The sequence below is a fragment of the Corylus avellana genome, chromosome ca3, assembly GCF_901000735.1.
Source record: "Corylus avellana chromosome ca3, CavTom2PMs-1.0".
NCBI classification, from domain to species: Eukaryota; Viridiplantae; Streptophyta; class Magnoliopsida; order Fagales; family Betulaceae; genus Corylus; species Corylus avellana.
This window is the reverse complement of record NC_081543.1, coordinates 28044253-28056811: the sequence shown is the minus strand read 5'-3', so window position 1 is coordinate 28056811 and position 12559 is coordinate 28044253. Positions and strand designations below refer to the sequence as shown.

Genomic DNA, 12559 nt, shown 5'->3' with positions numbered 1-12559 from the left:
ACCTTATAACAAAAGTTCTAATAACCAATGGTTCTTAAATTGGATCCTGGTCCTCTCCAGTCCAAAATGGACTGGAGAGTATCCAGTTCATAGCTAGGATTTCTTAGAACCACAAATTTGACACATGTCCTCATAATAATAAAAATAATAAATTATTATTTAAAGTCTTTAAAAAAATTAAAAAACAAAATAATAAAAAAATAACAGCCACCCCAAACCAGTCGATATGTGGTGACTGAAGCCAACCCCAGGCCCAATGGGAGTGGCTCAAGGCTCTTGACTTTTGCAAGTTAGGCCATGAGGGTGGTTCCGCTACCCTTGGCTAGCCATTACCATCCCCTAGCTAAAATACTTCTTATGGCCAAGATGATGTGGCTTATTTGTTTATTATTATTATTTTTAAAAAAATTTAAATAATATTTTATTATTTTTTATTAGTGAAACAAGTGTTTTATTTCTCAAAAACTCTATCCATGAACTCATATTTTCTGGTCCAAAAGGAGATAATCCGGATCCTCTTAAATTATAATTTCCAAACATGTGTGACGTATACAAGTCTTATAGTGGGGCCCAAATCAGTCCCTGAATGAATTACGGGCCCCTGATGGGTGTAGCGTGTAACAATCTATGTACAGTTTTCAAGATCAATAAATATTGAAGAACCAATGGGCTTGGGAGCTGTGGCCCAACAAATTACTCCAATTTCTTCAAGTATACGTGCCCGCTTACAGCTACCCTCACGATGATCAAACCAGCGTTTTCACTTGTCCCAGCGGTACCAACTACAGTCTCCAGGCAGGGGCGGGTCTAGGAATTGGATAATGAAACATAATGATAATTTTTTGTCCTATAATATGGTAAATACAATCAAAAAGTAAATTATACGATAATATATATAAAAAAAAAACAAAAATCAAAGTAACTATTAAAAATCTTTATCTAACGACGTCATAAACACATAATAATTTAAACTACTTGCAAAATAAACTAAGCACAATTAAATGACTAGTAGTGTCTAAGAAAAATGAGTACCTTTTAGTGACCTGTTAGCCTACGGCTATTTCTTTTAGAAAAACCTCAAATCTCAAAGCATAAATCACATTAGAGACTAGAGTCTAAATTTAGCCAAAAAAAACCACATTTATCTATTTTAATTTCCTACTTTTTTAAAGCACCCACATCTGATTCAGCATTTTAACTTATCACTTTTATTATCTCATTTAAATAATCTTCCCCTATCAATTAAATATTATTTTTTTATTCTTTCTTTCTTTATTATTTCTTTCCTCACAGCATCAAAACCGGTGAATAGCATCCTAACGGTTTTTGGCACATGCATGGAGAGAGAGAAAATTATTTTTAATATAGGAGAGAAGTTGTAGCATATGAGGGGCCGATTGTTTATTATTAAAATGAGATAGTGGGCAAGTTGTAGCACATGATAGACTCACATCTGGCTAAAAAATTAAAATTACTAAGAGTGCCCTTAAATTTTTGTCATAAAAATGCTTAAAGAATTTTAATTTTTTTTTTACTGGGGTCGCTCGCCTTGAGTCGCCCCATGTATATCCGCCACTGTCTACAGGGTTGTCTCCTACCCATCATAAAGGCTATTTTTTTTTTTTTTTTCCTTTTACATTTTGGTGGTGAGAAAAAAAGAGAATAAAGATTATCTGAGAGACGCAAATGTAAGGGTATGGGGGGATCTCCTTACCCTTACCCCATAAGTTATTGCTGGAGCCCGGTGCAAATGCCAAATGGGACAAGCCAAAATGCAAATTGAAAGCTAAAAGTAACAAGAAGATCTAGGTCATTGATCATTTCAGTCAATGTTTTAGCGGTGAGAGATCAAAATAATTAATATTAATTCCTTATGCCATAAGGAGATTCTCCATTATCCTATCCTCCCCTTATTTTTAAGTTAATTTGTAATACACGATAAATGCATGAGAACTCATACATGACAATTTATATTTAATATCATGTTTGTTAGTTTGCAAGAAATTTATAATAAAAATTGTAAATGGAATTAGCAATATCAAGTCTAAATTCTCTTCGGCAAGCGGGTTATTATTATTGAAAAAAAAAGAAAAAAAAAGAAAAAGAAAAAAAGAAGTGGGTTCTAATTATAGACGCCAGTCCCTTTTTATGTCCCTTTGACACTAATATATTTGATTATTACATTCAATAATCATATACATGAATCTGGTCTATCAATGTACCCTGCACATGGAAGAAACAGGACCATAGACTTGGTCTTTGGGACAAGTTTTTTTGAGGTTATAGAGGGAGGCGGCCTCAATCTGATGAAGACAGTTCTCTTTCTGTAGACATCCAGCTTATCCTTACATCATAACAAAATATTAAAAAGTCGGTCTTTGGCAGGAAAGTGGGCAAGCTGGCAGCTCATGAGAGAAATTAAAGCTTGCTTCCATTGAATTTGACTATACTGATAAGGTTAATAGATTTGATAGGGATAGACTTTAGGGTTTATCATAAGTTTGGCCACTCTTTCACAATTATCTGTCTCAATTACTTATAATAATTAAATAATCTTAACAAATCTTGATCCATAATTACACCAGATCATATGTTTTTTATAAATCCCAATGGAAATGAGCCAATCTCTTATTTTATAAAGGTAAAAATGATTATTTTACTTTTCCATCATTCCACCCTTATAAAAAGGAAGATATAAAATTTTTTAACTATTTCTTGTGGGTTGTGGCTAGCCTATGCCTCTAAAAAGATTTGATGAGACACTAGCTATGATGGTACATGAATCATGATGACTTTAGATGGGTACTTTGAGAGGTTTCCCATCAAAACAATGTCTGAGAAAGCAGAATCAAAGCCTGTTGTATGAGTAATGATACAATGCACGCCAGGCAAAAAAAAAATTTTTATTATTATTTTATTATTTTAACTTTTTTGAAAAAAAAAAAAAAAAAAATTTTGCCTGGAAGGCGTGCATTGTATCATTACTCCTGTTGTATTAGAGAATTATCTGTGGTTTCAAATTAAGCTTAATTAACAACAAACTTCAAATTTTGTTGTTTCTCTTTTCTGTCCCATCCCATGCAACTCAACCCAAGAGACTACTCTAACCCACACAAGTACTTGTGATCAACTGTTGTCTAGAAGACTAGAAAACAAAATTAAGATGAATTGATGATTATCGCAATGCTTTAAGAGGATAATTAACTCCCTATTTCTTTATTCATTTTCTCGAAAGCAACCTTCATTTTTGACTTCATCCACATTATGAAGCAGGAGAGTAGCCGCCTCTACCTTTTACTTTAAAAAAAGGTGTATAATTGCAATTATGTGCATCAAGCCAAAAGCCACCCTTCCTGGCTTCCTCTATATAAACCCAGCAGTGCCAAATTGACCAAGCACAAGCACAAACATTTTGACACATAAAAATGATGTCCTTGGCCAACCTCTTGTTGTCCATCCAACTCCTCTTGATCTCCTTCTTTCTCATCTCCTCCCAAGCAGCCGTCTTTGAAATCCGCAATGAGTGTCCTTACACTGTCTGGGCAGCAGCCAGCCCCGGCGGCGGTCGCCGCCTAGACCGTGGCCAAAGCTGGACCCTCAATGTGGCGGCCGGCACTGCCATGGCACGGATTTGGGGCAGAACAAAGTGTAACTTTGATGCTGGCGGCCGTGGCCGTTGCGAGACCGGTGACTGTGGAGCCCTAGAGTGCAAAGGCTGGGGTGTCCCTCCTAACACCCTCGCTGAATACGCCCTAAACCAATTTGGTAAGTTAAATCACTCCTTATCTAAAAAACTTAAAAATTGAATTTTTTATTTTTGTTTTGATACTAAAAAGAGATAATTTAATTGTTGAAATTTATAATATTCTCTAACAGGTAACAAGGATTTCATTGACATCTCCCTAGTGGACGGGTTCAACATCCCCATGGACTTTAGCCCAACTTCTGGAGGGTGCCGAGGAATTAAGTGCACTGCTGACATCAACGGGCAGTGCCCCGGGGAGTTGAGGGCCCCAGGTGGGTGCAATAACCCGTGTACAGTTTTCAAGACCAATGAATATTGCTGCACTCAAGGGCAAGGGACCTGTGGACCAACCAATTTCTCAAAGTTCTTCAAGGCTAGGTGCCCAGATGCTTATAGTTTCCCTCAGGATGATCCTACAAGCACATTTACATGCCCTGGTGGGACTAATTATAGGGTTGTGTTTTGCCCTAAAGGGTCTCCTCGTTTCCCACTTGAGATGGTTGGAAATATATGGGAGGAGTGAGAGAACCTTTGGGCTTTTGAATAAGTATGTAAGGGCTTTGAGAGCTTGGTGAAAATAAAATCTGAGTTTCTATTAATTGGTATGTCTTTTTGTTGGTTTGTGCTCAGCTGTAGAATAGAAAACTAATTGAAATAAGACTGCAAGTTCTTTTCATCAAGGAAATTTATGTGTCTTATACGAATAACTTCAAAAAAGTAGAGGAAAAGTATGTTGCATATTCTTGGCTGAAAAATAGAGTACCTTATTTACCTTGGTATTACGTTATCATTTTTTTTTTTTTTTTGGGACATGTCCACACAGGGGAAAGGAATTCAATCTAACAACTTTCGCTTCCTAAGCTATCCTTAGGAAACTAGTATCAAGTTATTTGATACCATAATCGAACGTACATATTGGGAGAAAGAATTAATGTGTATCTCGTTTACCTATGTTTGAGCTCACCTCACTTGGTGGATGCAAAAAATTTTGAAATGAAAATAGCAGGGTCCTTCTATCAATAATCCATGAATCCTCATTTGTATTCTATTAATTACACGTGTGAGTGTGTCAAAAGAAAATTGAGTTTTATATTAGAAAGATGTTAGAAATGTGAGTAGTTAGTATAGCATTGTTGGGTTCAAACTTATAGGCTTAAACGTCAAGGTTAAGTGGACAAAATTTTTCTCCAAATCTGGTTGGAGGACAACCCAATAGAATGACATATGTCCATTTTTTTTAATAGCATATGAGATGCATATAATTTTTTAATAAAATTTATGCATGTGTTTTTCACGTGCTCAATGGACACATGTCATTTCTATAGACTAAGTTTAAGAAAGTTTTTCTAACTCAAATTGGAAGAAAACTCTTTGCAGGTTGAGTGGTGCCAACATGTTATATTATGGTCTTATCGAAAGACTCCTTAGAGACTAGTATGAGAATCAATGGTGGTATACTGGTATGTGATATGGTAGAGAGTTGCAAGCACGGACTTGGAATAGGAACAAAGGCATAAGATGTGGGTATGGACAAGAGTCTCTGGAGTAAGGGATAAAGGTTATACAACAGAAGTCCCTAAAATAGGGATAAAGATGCAAGGTGTGTACGGAGACAAGGGTCCTTCGAGTAAGGAGCAAATGTTCGAAACATTTTGAGGCTTAAGGTGATAAGTTTAAGTGAGACATTTTATTTATTTATTTAAATACTAATTAAATAATATTTATTTTTAATATTAATACTATATTTTTATTTAAAAATCTGCATTCTTCACTTTTTATTAAAGCACCTTTATTGTACAATTATTAATTGGGGGCCTTAATTAAAGACTATTTATTAACTTTTTACTATATAAGAGGCTTTTTTTATTTATGAAAAATAATTTAATTGTACAATTATTAATTGGGAGCCTTAATTTATTGGGGACCTTAAGAAACCGCCTAGTCACCTAGGGGTTGAACCGGCACTGCATTGCACATACACAAATGAGAGCCCTCAAAGAGAAGCAAAGGTGCATGGCACATGCGTTTACAAGTGATCTAGAAACTGCTTATAAGAATGATACATAATAATAATAAAAAATCTTTCGTTTGAGAGGAAGTATAGCAATGTTGTGATGGACTCACAAGTGAGAGTGAGATTAATGAGTATATAAAGAAAATATTGAATCTTACATTGAAAAACTATGACAAATGAGCATGGAGAATGCAATTTATCCCTAGAGAAGCAAATCGGGTGGCCCATGTCTTGGCCCGTTTAGCAGTGAATGTAAACATGAATATGGTGTGGTCTTCGGAATCGCCAGAATGTATTGGTGCTATTTTGGCAGCAGAGCAATCTGCTCTGGCTGTCTGATTTTTTGAGTTAATGAGAATTGAGATTTGATCAAAAAAAAAAAAAAAAAAACTATGACAAATGAGAGTGGTTAATATAGGGTAATTAGGCACAAACTCAGAAAATTTAAACTCTATTTTTTTTTTTTTTTTATAAATTTATTGGGAAGCCTCATTCTTTCATTAATACTCACCAGGAAAATTATTGTTTAGCAAGTACAATACTGTACGTATGTAGATAAATACTGGACCGTCCTCCATTCATACTTGGTCGAGAGATTGATCGAGAGTTGTTTTCGCTAAACAGTGGGCTACTTTGTTTGCCTCTTTTCTAGTGTGCCCTACAAACCATGATTGGAGTTTAAGAAGTCTAGCTCACGCATCCTTGATCAATTGACCATAACGGCTTCATCAAGATTCCTCATCTCCCTCAACAATAACCCTTTGAAAGCCCAAGTCGCTATAAAAAAGCTACCGCTTTCCAAACTGCGACCGCCTCAACTACTATTAGGTCTATAATAAATGGCATTGTTGTACACATAGAGGCTACCCTCCAACATCTCTAGCTATCACTCCCACCCCCGTCTTCTTACTTAAATTATCAAGAGATGCTTCCTAATTTATTTTATCCACTCAATGATTTCTTTCGTCTCTGCCTCTCTTACACTAGAGAATTTCTAGGAAATTTCTCAAAATATCAATCTCCCCATATTCCTATCAAAGAAGACAACAGTCTTTATTGTGGGCACATCATGATGGACACTTAGCAATAATTTACTTTCCCATGGGCCATGGCACAGATAAGCACTAAGCAGCTTAGGTGCCAACTTTTACCATACTTTCCAAGTAGAGTCGTGGAGTTGAAGGACACTTGTGGTATCAATTATCAAAGGAGACCTACTTTTATGGTCAAGTGTGTTGATGCAAAGAATTAGATTGTTTGAAGAGGACAAAGTTGAAACTGACGTGCAATTAATTGTATCCTTCCAAAAATATGTCAAGCTGCTTTATGAAATTCAATTTTCATGACAATGCCACCCTTCAATTTTTATATCTAAATGTGTAGCGAAAAATCTCATGGAAGCAATAAATGCAAGCTTAATAAGTAAAATACCCCCATAGAGTTGCAGTTAATCCTGACAATAAGTGAGAAAGAAAGGGTTTTGATATGGTTTATATGTTCAAGTAAGTGTTCGAACAACTCAAGGCGCGAGGCTCACTTGCTCGGCAAATAAACCCTATCAAAATCATCTCTCATTAACTATATTAATTACAATTTTACTAGAAAATTGCAACAAATCCCGATCATCCCTATATAATACTAATGATTACCTTAAGTAGTACTTGTCACTTCTCACCCATCGATACTTACTGTGAATTTGCAATTGTGAAAGATACTTTTATAGGGCCTACTTGCTTGCCTGCAGGTGTCCTATGAGAACCCTTTCAAAATACACGTCCAAATTGCTACAATCTAGACCAATAATTGATGAAAATCTAAATCCGCTTACTTTATCCTCGTCTTTTGAAAAAGAGAAATGCTACATAAATGTTTATGTGTACACTTTTTGACGAAACAGTAAAAATTATTATTAGATCGAAAATTTAATAGTGATCTATTCAAAATTCAACAATAATTTGCATTGTCACGTCACTTGAGAGTGTACAGTTAAAATTGCATGTAGCATTTCTTTTTCAACAATTTAGGAACAAAAATAAAAACAGCAATGACTGTTTGAATATTGATTTTTGACATGATTTTTTTTTTTTTTTTTAGAATTAAGTGTGCTAAGAGCTTGTTTGGGATTACATTAAGGACCTTAAAATTGCTTTTGCTCTAGAAAAGCCAAAAACTACATTTTGAGAGAAGTTTAAAAATGACATTTTTTTTAAAAAGTTCTTTTAAGTTTATTTGAAGGTAAATATATCATAAGTCTTTGGGTCAATGCGCTAAATTTTTTATCTCCCTAAGTTTTTTTTCTTCGAAAGTTCACTCTCTGGGTCAATCCAAATGCCAAGAAAATTCCTACTATCAAAATTTTTTAACTGCCGTTAGCTTGGTTGAAACGTACCGTTTTGCCACGTCAACATATTAATTTTTTTATTAATTTAATTTAAAAATTAATTCTACAAATAAATAAATTAATTAAAAAAAATTGAAGGCTTGGCCAAACCCACCCCTTCAATTTTTTTAAAAAATTTTTATTTAATTTTTAAAATTAAATTAATAAAAAATTATAATGCTGACGTGGCAAAACAGTGCGTTTCAACTAATCTAATGTCAGTTAAACAATTTTGACGGTAGGAATTTTCTTGGCATTTCGATTGATCCAACAAGTAAATTTTAAAAAAAAAACTTAGGGAGATAAAAATTTTAGCGCGTTGACTCAAGGACTTATGATATATTTACCCTTTATTTTATAAACAAAAAAATTATTTCTCAATGCAATTCCAATCAAGCTAAGAAACTACGACTACTATAGCGCTTTTGGGGGGCTCATCAAGGTTTCAGGCCTGCTAGTGAGATGGACCGTAGGAATTCTAATTCCACATCACCCTCACACAATAATGAATATGCCGATCAGGGCGTCAGCCCATTTGTGTATGCGCGTATGATTGGGCTGCCGTCCTTTTCTGTCTTGTGCTAATAAAATCCATCCTATCAAAATACCAAAAAAAAAAAAAAAAAAATGTTTTGAAATGGATTGGAAAATGATGACCAGTCAATTTCTTGGACCAGGAAGATTAGAGGTATCCCACCATTTTTGAGAAGAGTAATGTTACAAATTACAATTTTAGTCTATAATTAGTTTAGGTATCCCGCCATTAGATTGGAATTTTGTATTTCCAAATTGGATTAAAAGAATTTTTTTCAATCTAATTTATGTTTCGTCCAAATAACGTTGGAATAAACTATTCTAATTCAGTATATTAAATTGACACTTATCCTTAAAACGTGTAATTTTTACATAAATTTTTAAAACTCATGTAATAATCATATGCTCTAATGACAATTGCCATATATTCTATTAATCATATAAAAAATACAAAGGAGAATCACATATTCTAAAGATATATTGACATTTAATAAATTTGGAGAAAGATTTTTCCATTTAAAGTTATCATATTTAGGGAATCTGTCACTTTTTTTTCTTCCCTTAATTCATTGTATCTCATTGAATTGTAAATTGAACTCAAATTTGAACCATTTAATTAAAAATAGTAATTAGAACTCTTTGATGTGACACTAAAAATCATCATTACTTTTTTGATCCAATAATAATTTTTGGTGTCACGTAAGAAAGTGTGCACTTAAAATTTGAAAAGTGAGCGTGTAGCATAATAGCATTTCTTGAAATCTAGAGGAGCGTAATCACGTCGGAACTTCCTTAAACCTCCCTAGCATATAAAAATGTCATATATACATTTACACGTAAGATGCAAGTGCATTTTAAATTACATGTGAGAAGCACATATTTTTTTTAAATAAATTTATTTTCAATTTTATCCTCTATATTATTTTATATGCAAATTGACCCAAATTTTAGTTAGAAGAAACTCTTTATCCAATCGTGTCAAACCCATATTTGTAATTGTAAGTTAAGAGAAAATTACCTTTTTTTTTTTAATAAGTCCAACTCAGAATGGGCCGGGCCACATTAGCAGCACGTGGTTGACCATACGTTTGACACATGGTCCACGTGCCGCTCAACCGCAGCAAAGCCTGCGCCTGTGGCTCCCACACCGTCCATTCCCTTTGAAACGCGTCCTAATTCCTCGGCTACGACCTGGGTGGTCCGGTTCATCTCGGACCGGTTTGCTTCGCCCGTATTTACGTAGCGTTGTCTGACATTTTTCATGTTTCTCGTAAGATATTCTGAGAGAAAAGAGAGAGACAGGCGCAGCGATCAGATTCCATCATCGTCTTCGTTTTGGTCTCAATCTCTCGCGGATCTGTCCCTATCAATTTCCAAAAATGCCTCAAGGAACCCTCGAAGTCCTTCTTGTTAGTGCTAAGGGACTCGAAAACACCGATTATCTCAGTAAGTTTGATCTCAATTTTCTCTTTTGAATTTCCAGTTTTGATCGGTTTGGAGCTGACCCTTTTGATTTATTGTCCTTTCGGTTTAACTTTTAAGATCTGGACTCTGTTTCTGTTTGGTAGGCAAGAAAACGGATGAAATTGAAGAAAACACCGTTGAATATATCATGTTTAATTTGTATTGTATGAAATGATTTTTACGTAGTTATGTGAATGATGCACGGACGAGGACAATTTAAAGAATAATAAGATTATGATGATGATGTTCATCAAATAACTATTTTTTCCTGTAATAGATGTGATTGTTCAAGAAAATATTTGGTATATATATCTTTCTGAAGTCCACGTACGGCAAAATGACAGGTCTTTTGACCTTTTATAAATCGAAAAACTGTTCTTTTTCCTTTTGGTCTCACTGAAAAATATTTTTTACCCTTATTATTGCAATTCTTTTTTTCAATTACTTCTGTTTAAAACAGTTTCATTGGCGAGACCCATCTAAAGATCCTGACGATTGAGGAATATCGTTTATGATGACTAATTAAAGTATGTTTGATGTTAAATGTATATGACAGATGACATGGATCCTTATGTCATCCTCATTTGCCGCACTCAAGAGCAAAAAAGCAGTGTTGCATCGGGTAGGCTCTCTGTTCAGCTCTGTTTCTTCCTATAGGTTTGGTTTGAAGGTTTTAAACCGTGCGATTTAAAAAAAGTTAATAATTTCAAAATATAGTTAATAAAAACGTAATTTTAAAAAAGTTAAGCAATTGATAAAACCTATATATATAAACTATATTTTGGTGAATTTAGCCTTTAAAGTCGTGCATTTTGAAAAACGAACTCCTTGATTATTTCACAAGATTTAGATTTTTTTTTTTATGTTTTCGAACTGAGATTATTTTCAAACGTACTCTCAAATATGACACTTTTTATGATTTTGTTTAAAAAACATGGATTTAGCCTGCTAAATCTCGGGGCAAAACACACTATTCTTATTATATGTTCACGTTTCTGTGGCTGATCATGAACAAATATTCAACAGTGTTTCTATTGGTGAATGATAACAAGCATTCTACTAAATAGATTAAAAAAAAAATGTTTAATTACAAAACGAGTGTTATATTCATGTCCTTTAGTATGGGGATTCTGTTCTGTATTTTTGATAAATGATTCATGCAGGAAAAGGGACTGAACCAGATTGGAATGAGAATTTTGTCTTCACCATTTCGGATGATGTTGTTTCAGAACTCACATTAAAAATAATGGACAGTGATGCTGGTACTGGCGATGATTTTGTGGGAGAAGCTAAGTGAGTGTATCAGTTTTTGTTAAATCACCAATTGTCGTAAAAGTTTTAACTCGTGTTATACAATCACCACTTGAGTGAGCAAGAACCAATCAATCCTTGAAGCACATACACCACCCTTATTATACTAATAATCATGGAAATAGAGATAATTTGGTTATCAATATTTGACATTTTGATGAAATTAATTTCTTAAAAGCATTCAAGACCAAGATTTTATTTGTTTTTATGATCCTTGCAGCATTTCACTAGAGCCTTTGTTTATGGAAGGAAGCCTCCCTCCAACAGCATACAACGTAGTAAAGGATGAAGAGTTTCGTGGAGAGATTAGAGTTGCCCTCACTTTCACTCCTGTGGTAATCCTCTTCTTTCTATAGCTTTTGTTTAATCAGCATCATAATCTATCTCCTTTAATGTAGAACAAAACTTATCTCACTACATGTTGAGTGTAATGGCATGATAATAATCAAAATCTATGTTGGCTGCTCTTCATCGTAGGTTCACGGTGGCCGAGATTTGCCTGTGGAAGAGGAAAGCTATGGTGGATGGAAAGAGTCTGCATACAGAGAATGATCAAGCAATGTTCAGCAGCTTTTTCTATAAGTACTATGATCTGGGAATTGAAATAAATAGGCTACTTTGTTCGATTGATTTCAGCTTCCCTATCCCCTGCTTGATGGATTGTGATTCAATAACTATTTGATGATGCTGAGATTTGACAAAGCTCCTGGTTTGAATACAAAAGTTGATGGTTTGAATACATATATGTGACTAACCATCATATTGCAACGTTTTGTGATTGAAAATGATAGAAAAGTTGTTGCATATAACATTTCTCTTTATTTCATGGATTAGATTAGATTTTACGAAAAGAAATCTATACAACTTTATCACGCTATGCTAACGTGGCAGGTTATAATAACCTTTAGATCAATCTGAAAATATATATATATATATATATATATATATATATATATATATATAAGAATTACTAGGCACTATCATGTCAACCTAGTAAAATTAAAATGGGATAAAAGTGTAGTATAATATACTGTCATTTAAATGACGTAACATTATATATATTCTTAGATGCAATAAAACAAAATGCCCACCGAGTCGCAAAGTAAGTCTA

The 12559-nt window shown here is 34.1% G+C and overlaps 2 protein-coding genes across 2 annotated transcripts in view; both read left to right on the top strand.

The window, feature by feature from the left end:
• The window catches only part of LOC132173986 (thaumatin-like protein), an 11025-nt gene extending 6681 nt beyond the window's left edge, over nt 1-4344 (top strand). Inside the window, exons 3-4 of the mRNA XM_059585702.1 lie at nt 3499-3765; nt 3877-4344. Of these exons, the coding sequence (XP_059441685.1) occupies nt 3499-3765; nt 3877-4268 (659 nt within the window). The 3' untranslated portion in view covers nt 4269-4344. The remainder of the gene's footprint in view (nt 1-3498; nt 3766-3876) is intronic.
• A 5543-nt stretch (nt 4345-9887) lies between these two features.
• On the top strand, nt 9888-12187 carry LOC132175685 (elicitor-responsive protein 3). The gene is made up of 5 exons (XM_059587707.1): nt 9888-10119; nt 10694-10759; nt 11301-11430; nt 11669-11783; nt 11926-12187. The coding sequence occupies exons 1-5, from the start codon at nt 10053-10055 to the stop codon at nt 11998-12000; spliced, it is 453 nt and encodes a 150-aa protein (XP_059443690.1). The 5' UTR covers nt 9888-10052; the 3' UTR covers nt 12001-12187.
• Nucleotides 12188-12559: the final 372 nt, after the last annotated feature.

Coding starts and splice junctions, on each gene's coding strand:
- LOC132175685 (XM_059587707.1), top strand. CDS start 10,053: ATGCCTCAAGGAACCCTCGAAGTCCTTCTTGTTAGTGCTAAGGGACTC. Junction 10,760..11,300: donor AAAAAGCAGTGTTGCATCGG/GTAGGCTCTCTG, acceptor TGATTCATGCAG/GAAAAGGGACTGAACCAGAT. Junction 11,784..11,925: donor CCCTCACTTTCACTCCTGTG/GTAATCCTCTTC, acceptor TCTTCATCGTAG/GTTCACGGTGGCCGAGATTT.